This window comes from Perissodus microlepis, chromosome 23 (genome assembly GCF_051167445.1).
Source record: "Perissodus microlepis isolate ML-2025 ecotype Zambia chromosome 23, ASM5116744v1, whole genome shotgun sequence".
Classification (NCBI taxonomy): domain Eukaryota; kingdom Metazoa; phylum Chordata; class Actinopteri; order Cichliformes; family Cichlidae; genus Perissodus; species Perissodus microlepis.
In genome coordinates, this window is record NC_140482.1 from 12,957,688 (window position 1) to 12,974,936 (window position 17,249).

Consider the following 17,249-nt stretch of genomic DNA (forward strand, 5'->3'; position numbering starts at 1 on the left):
AGCAGAACAGGCAGCATACAATGGTAACATGAAACACCTTTACGCAATAATCAAGAAATTGTCTGGTAAGTACAGCAAGCCAGAACGACCCATCAAGGACAAAGAGGGAAAGGCCATCACAGAACTAGTGCAACAGATGAAAAGATGATCTGAACACTTTGAGGAGCTCCAAGAAAAGACCAGCATATTGGCAGCCACATCAGCACATGTTGGACTCATCATCAACAAGGAGAAGACCAAACTCCTTAGGATCAACTCCAATAGTATTAGTAACAACCCAGTCATCCTCAGTGGAAGGCCCCTGAGGAAATACACTCTTTTACTTAACTAGGTGGAACCAATGCAGATGTCAAGACAAGGATTGGCAAAGCAAGAGCCGCCTTCATCCTGCTCAAGAACATTTGGGCATCCAGAGAGATTCCCTTACTACCAAGATCCGACTGTTCAACTCCAACGTGAAGTCAGTACTGCTGTAAGGGGCTGAAACCTGGAAGACAAATAAAACCTCAAATAGGAAAATCCAGACATTCCTCAACAGCTGTCTCAGAAGGATTCTCCACATTCGCTGGCCAGACACGATCAGTAACATTAAACTATGGGAAATAACCTGTCAACTCGCTGCTAAGGAAGAAATCAGGCAGAGAAGATGGTGCTGAGTAGAGCAGGGCGATATGGCCAAAAATATTTATCACGATATATACTTGAAAATTTGCGATAACGATATAACTGACGATATAATTGATGCGAGACGAAATACAAAATACAACTTTACAACATTACTAACGCAAAAAACCCATCCATTTATTTTCACTTAAACAAGCAGCTGTTTTTTATGTGCATTAAAGCTATATAAAAATTTAACAGTGCAAATGCAAATTCCTTGCTGAAAGTTTAACCAAAGGGCATTTCCAGTAGAAATGGGCTGACATATCCTGAGCATAACCATGTATAATATCCACTAAAGGTAACCCTTGTGGTGTCCTCGGATCACAAATGGTCCCTAGGTGAATGGCAAACAAGCATATGAGGACACCACAAAGGTTTAAAAAGAGGTGCTTTGCAACATTAAACTGCAGTGTGCCAAATAAAAAAGTCAAATACGTATTCTTCGAACCATAAGGTGCACGGGTTTATAAGGCACATTAAGCAAAACAAAGCGGTCAAATAAATCAAACTTTATTCAACTCATTCTTCTTGCTTCCTCCACTTCTGTACTATTGATTCATTAATGCTGTATTCTATCACAGCTGCTCTATTCCCATGTTGTTGCAGTATATTAATGACTAACTTCGTATTGTGGATGGATTATCTCAGTTGTTCTCCTGACTGAAGTTTGGTCCGTTTACAGCATCCTGCCATGCGATTGCATTTGTCTCTAACCATCAGGAACCTTCACGTTAACTTTTATCGAGTGGAAAAGTGTTAGCATTCATCCTCCAGCTTTACTGTTTATGTTATGCTAACATAGCTGTGTTGCTAGCAATCACGTAGCACATCATTATATACCAGCTAGCCCAACTTCAGTAACCCTACAAACATCACTGCTGTTTAGTTTCCTGTCTTCATTTATGTTGGAAGTGATAGGCGAGCTGTACGTTTTAATTTTTTTTCAGAAATCTCTCAGTCAGAACATGCTATATCATGCTTAGTTTCCCTAGTTACCCAACTTCCTCAAACTTCCTGCTAACTTCTAACTCCGTTAAATGTAATAAATTCTGTTTTCATGGATGCCTGGATGTTAAACTTAATTGTTACACCTGGTAAAGCAGCAATGCTGATCATTTTATTAAAGGTGAAAGAATTTAGACAGTTTTTAACTCTCAATGTGCCGCAGTGTTCGTTTGACTTTGGGACCTGAAGCAGACGGAGTTTTGGACCCAGATTACTCCCAGATTTACGAGCACCTTAGTCCGACAAATACGGCAATAACGACGGCCCTACAAAATAAATGTGCTTTGGTGGGTATCTTACGGACAAACCCCAAACCAGTTCCACACCACTGAAGGTGCACGATTTTTACAAACCAATTCTGGTTCATCCGTTTCACTCAACGATCCGCTTTCCCCCTTCTCATTCTCCGTTGCCGCCATGCTTTTTCGGCCATGTGCGTATGAAAACAAAGGCACTGTGCATGCGTGTTTTACCCATATTCTATCGCGATATTTTATTTTCTTATCGTTGCCTAACATTATACCGGAATTACCGTGAACGGTATAATATGGCCCAGCCCTAGTGCTTGGTAGGGCACGCTTTACGCAAAATACCAACCAACATCACCAGGCAGGCTCTCAGGTGGAACCCCCAAGGCAAGTGAAAGAGAGGCCGCCCAAGGAAGACCTGACGACAGGACCTCGAGGCAGAAACAAAAAAGATTGGCTACACCTGGACCCAACTAGAAATAATGGCCCAGAACAGAAATCTCTGGAGATCTACAGTACCTTTGGAGGCCCATACCCTGGGAGAGGTGACAGGCAGTAATAATAGCGTCCACAAATATTAAAGTTTTAGTGGAGCCCTTTTCCTTCAGGAGCAGTTGTTCTCTCTCTGTGCTGTTGGTATTCTAGTGGCCCGTACTTCATTCTGATTGTTTTTATTCAGGTTTATTTCCTGTTGGCACAACAAGGCATAAATTTCCTTTTTTCTTTTTTCTGATTCAGTTCAACCAGAGCGTGCTAAAACTCACTGTGAGCACCACAGAGACAGCGTAAAGACCACCAGTGCTGATGGACATCCTATAACTGGAGTCTACAAACCACAGTGTGATGCAGAAGGACAGTATCTACCTCAGCAGGTGAAACTCTGACTTTTTATTTATTTAGTGAATAACTACAGTTTCTTCTTTGGCTTTTATCAGTGATTTCTTTTTGTTCTTCTTAAGACTGTTTTTATTGGTGTTAGTTTAGCTCACGTGGTTGAGCAGGCAACTTTATGCTGAAAAGCTCAACACAGCAGTCTATGTTCGACCCTCACTCAGAGAGCTTTGCTGCGTGGTTTCCACCACTCTTCCTCCCTTCTTTCATGTCTGAAAACTCTTGACTGTTTGTCAAATAAAGGTCAAAATGCCCCAAAATGGAATGTATTTCTCATCTTTATTTCAGTGCCATGGCTCCACTGGCTATTGTTGGTGTGTGGACAGTAGAGGAGAGGAGAGAGCAGGAACCAGGACTCCACCTGGTGCAGCACCTGTAGACTGTGACAGACCAGGTGAGACTGTTCCCCCCCAAAGATTTATGTAATCAGTTCCATTTGTTTGGTTTTCTGTCTGTCTGTTTGTTAGCAATCTAGCGTTCCGAACCAGAGACATCATTATCCTTATGGGAGATTTTAATGTGAACCCAAGATTGGGTTTGACAACACAGGATATGAACAAATCATAGGGATACATGGGCTGGGAGTGATGAATGATAATGGGCAGAGATTCGTTGATTTGTGTGCATTCAACAACCTGGTCATTGGAGGTAGCATTTTTCCGCACAAGTGGATCCACAAAAGAACCTGGGTATCACCGGACAGTGTGACAGAGAACCAGACTGACCACATCAGCATTAGCAAGAAGTTTAGAAGATTTCTCCAGGATGTTAGGGTGAGAAGAGGAGCAGATGTGGCATCTGACCACCATCTTGTAGTAGCCAACATGCAGCTGAAGTTAAAGAAGAACTGGACAAAAACAACACGGCGTAGAGCGAAGTATGATGTCAGTCGATTAAAGATAAAGGGAGGAGTTCAGTTGAAGAGCAAGATCAAGGTGCTTAATTAGCTGCACCAGGGAGAGGAGAAAAGCAGCATACAGGCCAATTGGCAGACCATAAAGAAGACACTGAGAACAAACAGTGAAGAAGTGGTCGGAATAAAGAAACAGCATCATAAAGAGTGGATCACAGCTGAGACCTTGGGCAAGATAGAAGAGAGAAAACACAAGAAGGTGGCAGTAAACAACAGCAGGACTAGGGCAGAAAAAGCCAAGGCCCAAGCGGAATAGGCAGAAGCCCACAGAGCAGTGACGAAGAGCATTAGGAAAGACAAGAATGTCTACATAGATGGACTGGGAGCTGAAGCAGAACAGGCAGCATACAATGGTAACATGAAACACCTTTACGCAATAATCAAGAAATTGTCTGGTAAGTACAGCAAGCCAAAACGACCCATCAAGGACAAAGAGGGAAAGGCCATCACAGAACTAGTGCAACAGATGAAAAGATGATCTGAACACTTTGAGGAGCTCCAAGAAAAGACCAGCATATTGGCAGCCACATCAGCACATGTTGGACTCATCATCAACAAGGAGAAGACCAAACTCCTTAGGATCAACTCCAATAGTATTAGTAACAACCCAGTCATCCTCAGTGGAAGGCCCCTGAGGAAATACACTCTTTTACTTAACTAGGTGGAACCAATGCAGATGTCAAGACAAGGATTGGCAAAGCAAGAGCCGCCTTCATCCTGCTCAAGAACATTTGGGCATCCAGAGAGATTCCCTTACTACCAAGATCCGACTGTTCAACTCCAACGTGAAGTCAGTACTGCTGTAAGGGGCTGAAACCTGGAAGACAAATAAAACCTCAAATAGGAAAATCCAGACATTCCTCAACAGCTGTCTCAGAAGGATTCTCCACATTCGCTGGCCAGACACGATCAGTAACATTAAACTATGGGAAATAACCTGTCAACTCGCTGCTAAGGAAGAAATCAGGCAGAGAAGATGGTGCTGAGTAGAGCAGGGCGATATGGCCAAAAATATTTATCACGATATATACTTGAAAATTTGCGATAACGATATAACTGACGATATAATTGATGCGAGACGAAATACAAAATACAACTTTACAACATTACTAACGCAAAAAACCCATCCATTTATTTTCACTTAAACAAGCAGCTGTTTTTTATGTGCATTAAAGCTATATAAAAATTTAACAGTGCAAATGCAAATTCCTTGCTGAAAGTTTAACCAAAGGGCATTTCCAGTAGAAATGGGCTGACATATCCTGAGCATAACCATGTATAATATCCACTAAAGGTAACCCTTGTGGTGTCCTCGGATCACAAATGGTCCCTAGGTGAATGGCAAACAAGCATATGAGGACACCACAAAGGTTTAAAAAGAGGTGCTTTGCAACATTAAACTGCAGTGTGCCAAATAAAAAAGTCAAATACGTATTCTTCGAACCATAAGGTGCACGGGTTTATAAGGCACATTAAGCAAAACAAAGCGGTCAAATAAATCAAACTTTATTCAACTCATTCTTCTTGCTTCCTCCACTTCTGTACTATTGATTCATTAATGCTGTATTCTATCACAGCTGCTCTATTCCCATGTTGTTGCAGTATATTAATGACTAACTTCGTATTGTGGATGGATTATCTCAGTTGTTCTCCTGACTGAAGTTTGGTCCGTTTACAGCATCCTGCCATGCGATTGCATTTGTCTCTAACCATCAGGAACCTTCACGTTAACTTTTATCGAGTGGAAAAGTGTTAGCATTCATCCTCCAGCTTTACTGTTTATGTTATGCTAACATAGCTGTGTTGCTAGCAATCACGTAGCACATCATTATATACCAGCTAGCCCAACTTCAGTAACCCTACAAACATCACTGCTGTTTAGTTTCCTGTCTTCATTTATGTTGGAAGTGATAGGCGAGCTGTACGTTTTAATTTTTTTTCAGAAATCTCTCAGTCAGAACATGCTATATCATGCTTAGTTTCCCTAGTTACCCAACTTCCTCAAACTTCCTGCTAACTTCTAACTCCGTTAAATGTAATAAATTCTGTTTTCATGGATGCCTGGATGTTAAACTTAATTGTTACACCTGGTAAAGCAGCAATGCTGATCATTTTATTAAAGGTGAAAGAATTTAGACAGTTTTTAACTCTCAATGTGCCGCAGTGTTCGTTTGACTTTGGGACCTGAAGCAGACGGAGTTTTGGACCCAGATTACTCCCAGATTTACGAGCACCTTAGTCCGACAAATACGGCAATAACGACGGCCCTACAAAATAAATGTGCTTTGGTGGGTATCTTACGGACAAACCCCAAACCAGTTCCACACCACTGAAGGTGCACGATTTTTACAAACCAATTCTGGTTCATCCGTTTCACTCAACGATCCGCTTTCCCCCTTCTCATTCTCCGTTGCCGCCATGCTTTTTCGGCCATGTGCGTATGAAAACAAAGGCACTGTGCATGCGTGTTTTACCCATATTCTATCGCGATATTTTATTTTCTTATCGTTGCCTAACATTATACCGGAATTACCGTGAACGGTATAATATGGCCCAGCCCTAGTGCTTGGTAGGGCACGCTTTACGCAAAATACCAACCAACATCACCAGGCAGGCTCTCAGGTGGAACCCCCAAGGCAAGTGAAAGAGAGGCCGCCCAAGGAAGACCTGACGACAGGACCTCGAGGCAGAAACAAAAAAGATTGGCTACACCTGGACCCAACTAGAAATAATGGCCCAGAACAGAAATCTCTGGAGATCTACAGTACCTTTGGAGGCCCATACCCTGGGAGAGGTGACAGGCAGTAATAATAGCGTCCACAAATATTAAAGTTTTAGTGGAGCCCTTTTCCTTCAGGAGCAGTTGTTCTCTCTCTGTGCTGTTGGTATTCTAGTGGCCCGTACTTCATTCTGATTGTTTTTATTCAGGTTTATTTCCTGTTGGCACAACAAGGCATAAATTTCCTTTTTTCTTTTTTCTGATTCAGTTCAACCAGAGCGTGCTAAAACTCACTGTGAGCACCACAGAGACAGCGTAAAGACCACCAGTGCTGATGGACATCCTATAACTGGAGTCTACAAACCACAGTGTGATGCAGAAGGACAGTATCTACCTCAGCAGGTGAAACTCTGACTTTTTATTTATTTAGTGAATAACTACAGTTTCTTCTTTGGCTTTTATCAGTGATTTCTTTTTGTTCTTCTTAAGACTGTTTTTATTGGTGTTAGTTTAGCTCACGTGGTTGAGCAGGCAACTTTATGCTGAAAAGCTCAACACAGCAGTCTATGTTCGACCCTCACTCAGAGAGCTTTGCTGCATGGTTTCCACCACTCTTCCTCCCTTCTTTCATGTCTGAAAACTCTTGACTGTTTGCCAAATAAAGGTCAAAATGCCCCAAAATGGAATGTATTTCTCATCTTTATTTCAGTGCCATGGCTCCACTGGCTATTGTTGGTGTGTGGACAGTAGAGGAGAGGAGAGAGCAGGAACCAGGACTCCACCTGGTGCAGCACCTGTAGACTGTGACAGACCAGGTGAGACTGTTCCCCCCCAAAGATTTATGTAATCAGTTCCATTTGTTTGGTTTTCTGTCTGTCTGTTTGTTAGCAATCTAGCGTTCCGAACCAGAGACATCATTATCCTTATGGGAGATTTTAATGTGAACCCAAGATTGGGTTTGACAACACAGGATATGAACAAATCATAGGGATACATGGGCTGGGAGTGATGAATGATAATGGGCAGAGATTCGTTGATTTGTGTGCATTCAACAACCTGGTCATTGGAGGTAGCATTTTTCCGCACAAGTGGATCCACAAAAGAACCTGGGTATCACCGGACAGTGTGACAGAGAACCAGACTGACCACATCAGCATTAGCAAGAAGTTTAGAAGATTTCTCCAGGATGTTAGGGTGAGAAGAGGAGCAGATGTGGCATCTGACCACCATCTTGTAGTAGCCAACATGCAGCTGAAGTTAAAGAAGAACTGGACAAAAACAACACGGCGTAGAGCGAAGTATGATGTCAGTCGATTAAAGATAAAGGGAGGAGTTCAGTTGAAGAGCAAGATCAAGGTGCTTAATTAGCTGCACCAGGGAGAGGAGAAAAGCAGCATACAGGCCAATTGGCAGACCATAAAGAAGACACTGAGAACAAACAGTGAAGAAGTGGTCGGAATAAAGAAACAGCATCATAAAGAGTGGATCACAGCTGAGACCTTGGGCAAGATAGAAGAGAGAAAACACAAGAAGGTGGCAGTAAACAACAGCAGGACTAGGGCAGAAAAAGCCAAGGCCCAAGCGGAATAGGCAGAAGCCCACAGAGCAGTGACGAAGAGCATTAGGAAAGACAAGAATGTCTACATAGATGGACTGGGAGCTGAAGCAGAACAGGCAGCATACAATGGTAACATGAAACACCTTTACGCAATAATCAAGAAATTGTCTGGTAAGTACAGCAAGCCAGAACGACCCATCAAGGACAAAGAGGGAAAGGCCATCACAGAACTAGTGCAACAGATGAAAAGATGATCTGAACACTTTGAGGAGCTCCAAGAAAAGACCAGCATATTGGCAGCCACATCAGCACATGTTGGACTCATCATCAACAAGGAGAAGACCAAACTCCTTAGGATCAACTCCAATAGTATTAGTAACAACCCAGTCATCCTCAGTGGAAGGCCCCTGAGGAAATACACTCTTTTACTTAACTAGGTGGAACCAATGCAGATGTCAAGACAAGGATTGGCAAAGCAAGAGCCGCCTTCATCCTGCTCAAGAACATTTGGGCATCCAGAGAGATTCCCTTACTACCAAGATCCGACTGTTCAACTCCAACGTGAAGTCAGTACTGCTGTAAGGGGCTGAAACCTGGAAGACAAATAAAACCTCAAATAGGAAAATCCAGACATTCCTCAACAGCTGTCTCAGAAGGATTCTCCACATTCGCTGGCCAGACACGATCAGTAACATTAAACTATGGTAAATAACCTGTCAACTCGCTGCTAAGGAAGAAATCAGGCAGAGAAGATGGTGCTGAGTAGAGCAGGGCGATATGGCCAAAAATATTTATCACGATATATACTTGAAAATTTGCGATAACGATATAACTGACGATATAATTGATGCGAGACGAAATACAAAATACAACTTTACAACATTACTAACGCAAAAAACCCATCCATTTATTTTCACTTAAACAAGCAGCTGTTTTTTATGTGCATTAAAGCTATATAAAAATTTAACAGTGCAAATGCAAATTCCTTGCTGAAAGTTTAACCAAAGGGCATTTCCAGTAGAAATGGGCTGACATATCCTGAGCATAACCATGTATAATATCCACTAAAGGTAACCCTTGTGGTGTCCTCGGATCACAAATGGTCCCTAGGTGAATGGCAAACAAGCATATGAGGACACCACAAAGGTTTAAAAAGAGGTGCTTTGCAACATTAAACTGCAGTGTGCCAAATAAAAAAGTCAAATACGTATTCTTCGAACCATAAGGTGCACGGGTTTATAAGGCACATTAAGCAAAACAAAGCGGTCAAATAAATCAAACTTTATTCAACTCATTCTTCTTGCTTCCTCCACTTCTGTACTATTGATTCATTAATGCTGTATTCTATCACAGCTGCTCTATTCCCATGTTGTTGCAGTATATTAATGACTAACTTCGTATTGTGGATGGATTATCTCAGTTGTTCTCCTGACTGAAGTTTGGTCCGTTTACAGCATCCTGCCATGCGATTGCATTTGTCTCTAACCATCAGGAACCTTCACGTTAACTTTTATCGAGTGGAAAAGTGTTAGCATTCATCCTCCAGCTTTACTGTTTATGTTATGCTAACATAGCTGTGTTGCTAGCAATCACGTAGCACATCATTATATACCAGCTAGCCCAACTTCAGTAACCCTACAAACATCACTGCTGTTTAGTTTCCTGTCTTCATTTATGTTGGAAGTGATAGGCGAGCTGTACGTTTTAATTTTTTTTCAGAAATCTCTCAGTCAGAACATGCTATATCATGCTTAGTTTCCCTAGTTACCCAACTTCCTCAAACTTCCTGCTAACTTCTAACTCCGTTAAATGTAATAAATTCTGTTTTCATGGATGCCTGGATGTTAAACTTAATTGTTACACCTGGTAAAGCAGCAATGCTGATCATTTTATTAAAGGTGAAAGAATTTAGACAGTTTTTAACTCTCAATGTGCCGCAGTGTTCGTTTGACTTTGGGACCTGAAGCAGACGGAGTTTTGGACCCAGATTACTCCCAGATTTACGAGCACCTTAGTCCGACAAATACGGCAATAACGACGGCCCTACAAAATAAATGTGCTTTGGTGGGTATCTTACGGACAAACCCCAAACCAGTTCCACACCACTGAAGGTGCACGATTTTTACAAACCAATTCTGGTTCATCCGTTTCACTCAACGATCCGCTTTCCCCCTTCTCATTCTCCGTTGCCGCCATGCTTTTTCGGCCATGTGCGTATGAAAACAAAGGCACTGTGCATGCGTGTTTTACCCATATTCTATCGCGATATTTTATTTTCTTATCGTTGCCTAACATTATACCGGAATTACCGTGAACGGTATAATATGGCCCAGCCCTAGTGCTTGGTAGGGCACGCTTTACGCAAAATACCAACCAACATCACCAGGCAGGCTCTCAGGTGGAACCCCCAAGGCAAGTGAAAGAGAGGCCGCCCAAGGAAGACCTGACGACAGGACCTCGAGGCAGAAACAAAAAAGATTGGCTACACCTGGACCCAACTAGAAATAATGGCCCAGAACAGAAATCTCTGGAGATCTACAGTACCTTTGGAGGCCCATACCCTGGGAGAGGTGACAGGCAGTAATAATAGCGTCCACAAATATTAAAGTTTTAGTGGAGCCCTTTTCCTTCAGGAGCAGTTGTTCTCTCTCTGTGCTGTTGGTATTCTAGTGGCCCGTACTTCATTCTGATTGTTTTTATTCAGGTTTATTTCCTGTTGGCACAACAAGGCATAAATTTCCTTTTTTCTTTTTTCTGATTCAGTTCAACCAGAGCGTGCTAAAACTCACTGTGAGCACCACAGAGACAGCGTAAAGACCACCAGTGCTGATGGACATCCTATAACTGGAGTCTACAAACCACAGTGTGATGCAGAAGGACAGTATCTACCTCAGCAGGTGAAACTCTGACTTTTTATTTATTTAGTGAATAACTACAGTTTCTTCTTTGGCTTTTATCAGTGATTTCTTTTTGTTCTTCTTAAGACTGTTTTTATTGGTGTTAGTTTAGCTCACGTGGTTGAGCAGGCAACTTTATGCTGAAAAGCTCAACACAGCAGTCTATGTTCGACCCTCACTCAGAGAGCTTTGCTGCGTGGTTTCCACCACTCTTCCTCCCTTCTTTCATGTCTGAAAACTCTTGACTGTTTGTCAAATAAAGGTCAAAATGCCCCAAAATGGAATGTATTTCTCATCTTTATTTCAGTGCCATGGCTCCACTGGCTATTGTTGGTGTGTGGACAGTAGAGGAGAGGAGAGAGCAGGAACCAGGACTCCACCTGGTGCAGCACCTGTAGACTGTGACAGACCAGGTGAGACTGTTCCCCCCCAAAGATTTATGTAATCAGTTCCATTTGTTTGGTTTTCTGTCTGTCTGTTTGTTAGCAATCTAGCGTTCCGAACCAGAGACATCATTATCCTTATGGGAGATTTTAATGTGAACCCAAGATTGGGTTTGACAACACAGGATATGAACAAATCATAGGGATACATGGGCTGGGAGTGATGAATGATAATGGGCAGAGATTCGTTGATTTGTGTGCATTCAACAACCTGGTCATTGGAGGTAGCATTTTTCCGCACAAGTGGATCCACAAAAGAACCTGGGTATCACCGGACAGTGTGACAGAGAACCAGACTGACCACATCAGCATTAGCAAGAAGTTTAGAAGATTTCTCCAGGATGTTAGGGTGAGAAGAGGAGCAGATGTGGCATCTGACCACCATCTTGTAGTAGCCAACATGCAGCTGAAGTTAAAGAAGAACTGGACAAAAACAACACGGCGTAGAGCGAAGTATGATGTCAGTCGATTAAAGATAAAGGGAGGAGTTCAGTTGAAGAGCAAGATCAAGGTGCTTAATTAGCTGCACCAGGGAGAGGAGAAAAGCAGCATACAGGCCAATTGGCAGACCATAAAGAAGACACTGAGAACAAACAGTGAAGAAGTGGTCGGAATAAAGAAACAGCATCATAAAGAGTGGATCACAGCTGAGACCTTGGGCAAGATAGAAGAGAGAAAACACAAGAAGGTGGCAGTAAACAACAGCAGGACTAGGGCAGAAAAAGCCAAGGCCCAAGCGGAATAGGCAGAAGCCCACAGAGCAGTGACGAAGAGCATTAGGAAAGACAAGAATGTCTACATAGATGGACTGGGAGCTGAAGCAGAACAGGCAGCATACAATGGTAACATGAAACACCTTTACGCAATAATCAAGAAATTGTCTGGTAAGTACAGCAAGCCAGAACGACCCATCAAGGACAAAGAGGGAAAGGCCATCACAGAACTAGTGCAACAGATGAAAAGATGATCTGAACACTTTGAGGAGCTCCAAGAAAAGACCAGCATATTGGCAGCCACATCAGCACATGTTGGACTCATCATCAACAAGGAGAAGACCAAACTCCTTAGGATCAACTCCAATAGTATTAGTAACAACCCAGTCATCCTCAGTGGAAGGCCCCTGAGGAAATACACTCTTTTACTTAACTAGGTGGAACCAATGCAGATGTCAAGACAAGGATTGACAAAGCAAGAGCCGCCTTCATCCAGCTCAAGAACATTTGGGCATCCAGAGAGATTCCCTTACTACCAAGATCCGACTGTTCAACTCCAACGTGAAGTCAGTACTGCTGTAAGGGGCTGAAACCTGGAAGACAAATAAAACCTCAAATAGGAAAATCCAGACATTCCTCAACAGCTGTCTCAGAAGGATTCTCCACATTCGCTGGCCAGACACGATCAGTAACATTAAACTATGGGAAATAACCTGTCAACTCGCTGCTAAGGAAGAAATCAGGCAGAGAAGATGGTGCTGAGTAGAGCAGGGCGATATGGCCAAAAATATTTATCACGATATATACTTGAAAATTTGCGATAACGATATAACTGACGATATAATTGATGCGAGACGAAATACAAAATACAACTTTACAACATTACTAACGCAAAAAACCCATCCATTTATTTTCACTTAAACAAGCAGCTGTTTTTTATGTGCATTAAAGCTATATAAAAATTTAACAGTGCAAATGCAAATTCCTTGCTGAAAGTTTAACCAAAGGGCATTTCCAGTAGAAATGGGCTGACATATCCTGAGCATAACCATGTATAATATCCACTAAAGGTAACCCTTGTGGTGTCCTCGGATCACAAATGGTCCCTAGGTGAATGGCAAACAAGCATATGAGGACACCACAAAGGTTTAAAAAGAGGTGCTTTGCAACATTAAACTGCAGTGTGCCAAATAAAAAAGTCAAATACGTATTCTTCGAACCATAAGGTGCACGGGTTTATAAGGCACATTAAGCAAAACAAAGCGGTCAAATAAATCAAACTTTATTCAACTCATTCTTCTTGCTTCCTCCACTTCTGTACTATTGATTCATTAATGCTGTATTCTATCACAGCTGCTCTATTCCCATGTTGTTGCAGTATATTAATGACTAACTTCGTATTGTGGATGGATTATCTCAGTTGTTCTCCTGACTGAAGTTTGGTCCGTTTACAGCATCCTGCCATGCGATTGCATTTGTCTCTAACCATCAGGAACCTTCACGTTAACTTTTATCGAGTGGAAAAGTGTTAGCATTCATCCTCCAGCTTTACTGTTTATGTTATGCTAACATAGCTGTGTTGCTAGCAATCACGTAGCACATCATTATATACCAGCTAGCCCAACTTCAGTAACCCTACAAACATCACTGCTGTTTAGTTTCCTGTCTTCATTTATGTTGGAAGTGATAGGCGAGCTGTACGTTTTAATTTTTTTTCAGAAATCTCTCAGTCAGAACATGCTATATCATGCTTAGTTTCCCTAGTTACCCAACTTCCTCAAACTTCCTGCTAACTTCTAACTCCGTTAAATGTAATAAATTCTGTTTTCATGGATGCCTGGATGTTAAACTTAATTGTTACACCTGGTAAAGCAGCAATGCTGATCATTTTATTAAAGGTGAAAGAATTTAGACAGTTTTTAACTCTCAATGTGCCGCAGTGTTCGTTTGACTTTGGGACCTGAAGCAGACGGAGTTTTGGACCCAGATTACTCCCAGATTTACGAGCACCTTAGTCCGACAAATACGGCAATAACGACGGCCCTACAAAATAAATGTGCTTTGGTGGGTATCTTACGGACAAACCCCAAACCAGTTCCACACCACTGAAGGTGCACGATTTTTACAAACCAATTCTGGTTCATCCGTTTCACTCAACGATCCGCTTTCCCCCTTCTCATTCTCCGTTGCCGCCATGCTTTTTCGGCCATGTGCGTATGAAAACAAAGGCACTGTGCATGCGTGTTTTACCCATATTCTATCTCAATATTTTATTTTCTTATCGTTGCCTAACATTATACCGGAATTACCGTGAACGGTATAATATGGCCCAGCCCTAGTGCTTGGTAGGGCACGCTTTACGCAAAATACCAACCAACATCACCAGGCAGGCTCTCAGGTGGAACCCCCAAGGCAAGTGAAAGAGAGGCCGCCCAAGGAAGACCTGACGACAGGACCTCGAGGCAGAAACAAAAAAGATTGGCTACACCTGGACCCAACTAGAAATAATGGCCCAGAACAGAAATCTCTGGAGATCTACAGTACCTTTGGAGGCCCATACCCTGAGAGAGGTGACAGGCAGTAATAATAGCGTCCACAAATATTAAAGTTTTAGTGGAGCCCTTTTCCTTCAGGAGCAGTTGTTCTCTCTCTGTGCTGTTGGTATTCTAGTGGCCCGTACTTCATTCTGATTGTTTTTATTCAGGTTTATTTCCTGTTGGCACAACAAGGCATAAATTTCCTTTTTTCTTTTTTCTGATTCAGTTCAACCAGAGCGTGCTAAAACTCACTGTGAGCACCACAGAGACAGCGTAAAGACCACCAGTGCTGATGGACATCCTATAACTGGAGTCTACAAACCACAGTGTGATGCAGAAGGACAGTATCTACCTCAGCAGGTGAAACTCTGACTTTATATTAATTTGTCAGTTAGTTTGGCTTTGGACTTTCATCTATAACTTGTTTTTGTTCTTCTAAATAATGTGTTTCTCATCGTTATTTCAGTGCCATGGCTCCACTGGCTATTGTTGGTGTGTGGACAGTAGAGGAGAGGAGAGAGCAGAAACCAGGACTCCACCTGGTGCAGCACCTGTAGACTGTGACAGACCAGGTGAGACTTCTTCACCCCCAGCCCCCTCACCTCTCACAACCAGTTTTAAATCACCAAGAATACAACAGACAAAATGCCTGTTGTAGCTGCAAAACAAGTACATCTTTAATATATAGTCTATGAACTGCAAACGAGATTTATTATTTCATAATGACAACATTTCTCACTCACATTTGGTTTAGGATCTGAAGATATCTGGCCCACACAGGCAATTTGTCTGATTTAGTCATACTGACAAATTTATTTTGTTCAAATTCAATTGTAGACTTTTTTTCTATCTGTTTTTATCTGCTTCCACATAACTCATTGCCATCCTAGTTTGCCAGTCTGCAGATGGAACTGATGGATCATCCAGTTGTTGCTCTTTTCCAAACCACCATATTTAGTGGGTAGTCTGAACATTAAATAGAAGCATAACCAAGTGATCCAGAAGACTAAATTGCAACATGCTAACTGCCACTATAATAAACACTTCTGGAAAAGCTAACTGCATTTAATTGTTTGGTTTGTCTTTATCTCACAATAGAGAACTGTTCCCTTTCAAATTGTGTCCTCCTCTCCTTCTCAGTCTACAAACAGCAAAGTCTCACATTCAAAATTGACACTGAGAGAGCAAGGCCAGCGTAAACACAAGTAGAAGCCAGAAATGCTCTGAGGTTTAGTTTTAATGCTCCAATAAAGCAAGTCATTAAAGGGATTTGAACGTGGTAAACATTTCTGACAAAAGTACGATCTGTGTATATGTGTGCCTCTTTAAACACGAAGCATCCCCTCACCATTAGCCTCCAACTAACACTGTAGTATAAACTCAGCAAAGTAGGGAACATCCTGAGAGTATAATTGAATAAATAATGATGAACTACAGAAGAATATCATCTGACTTGTAATTTATCTTTAGCTTTATGAATGGAAGTACTGATGGGTTGTTTTGGGGTTTTTGGCTTCCCCTTAGTTGCAGTGACTCCAACAGAACGCCCTGAGAGCATGTGTGAGCGATGGAGAGCCAGTTTGATTGAGCACTATGGTGGGAAACCTGGCCCACAGCAGTATGTACCTCAGTGTGAGCCAGATGGAGAGTTCAGGTAAGCAGCAGATATGCAGTCATCAAAGGAAGTTCTCAAGAAAAAAATAATTGCATTGCTGTTTAAAAGTCTTATGATTTTTCCGTTTGCCTGCACCATCCCAGTCCAGTCCAGTGTTACGGGGAGACCAACTACTGTTGGTGTGTGGACCAGAATGGACACATGGTTCCCGGAACCAAATCAGATGATGCTGTCAAACCTGCATGTAAGCAATAATCGTCAAAGACACATGTCATTGTACTGTATTATATAAGTTTTGTCTTTCACTAATTATGACTCAAACATTTCTATCCATCCAAATCACATCCCAGGCATCTCGTCAGTGCCACCGCCTACGGTGCGTCCAACATCCCGTCCAGATGTCACCCCTCCCACAAACACTGGCATCACACTGCTGTACGCTCAGGGCCAGAAAATAGGAGCGCTGCCTCTCAACGGGACCAGACTAGACGAAAGCCGATCCAAAACACTATTGGCTCTACATGTAAGAAATTAATGGGTAGATCACATACTCTATAAAAAAATTTTTTTAATCTTTGTTAATTTTTGTAGTAAATTTCTTTGCTACTTAAAAGAAAGAAAGAAAAAAAACTGTCAGCATTATGTCTTAAGCAGAATTATGTCTCAGAATTATAAGTAAAAACTGACTTCACATCGTGTATTTCAAATTGTATGTCATTGTGAATACCCTGCACCTCGATTATAGAAAATATCTGACTAGTATAATAAATATTATGTATATAAATATAAAATATTACATATTTGGGTAGAAAGTTTTAAATCTGTCAGATATATAAATATGGTATTTTAGTTATTTTGTTTAGTTATTTTTAGTCATCTCAGGGCACTTTATACTTTAGGAAAAACTAACTAAAATATTAGAGAAAGAACCCCAGTGAATAGGCAGTCCCCAATAAGCAAGCACTTGGTGACAGCGGGGAGGAAGAACTTCATTTTTTAACAGGAAGAGACCTCTGGCAGGATCAGGCTTAGGGAGAGGCAGCT

General features: G+C 41.8%; 1 protein-coding gene across 1 annotated transcript in view; it reads left to right on the forward strand.

The window, feature by feature from the left end:
• The window catches only part of nid2a (nidogen 2a (osteonidogen)), a 66,665-nt gene that overhangs the window by 39,750 nt on the left and 9,666 nt on the right, over window positions 1–17,249 (forward strand). Inside the window, exons 26-36 of the mRNA XM_084921026.1 lie at window positions 2,658–2,791; window positions 3,099–3,204; window positions 6,711–6,844; window positions 7,152–7,257; window positions 10,764–10,897; window positions 11,205–11,310; window positions 14,817–14,950; window positions 15,057–15,162; window positions 16,115–16,244; window positions 16,349–16,449; window positions 16,556–16,728. Of these exons, the coding sequence (XP_084777152.1) occupies window positions 2,658–2,791; window positions 3,099–3,204; window positions 6,711–6,844; window positions 7,152–7,257; window positions 10,764–10,897; window positions 11,205–11,310; window positions 14,817–14,950; window positions 15,057–15,162; window positions 16,115–16,244; window positions 16,349–16,449; window positions 16,556–16,728 (1,364 nt within the window). The remainder of the gene's footprint in view (window positions 1–2,657; window positions 2,792–3,098; window positions 3,205–6,710; window positions 6,845–7,151; window positions 7,258–10,763; window positions 10,898–11,204; window positions 11,311–14,816; window positions 14,951–15,056; window positions 15,163–16,114; window positions 16,245–16,348; window positions 16,450–16,555; window positions 16,729–17,249) is intronic.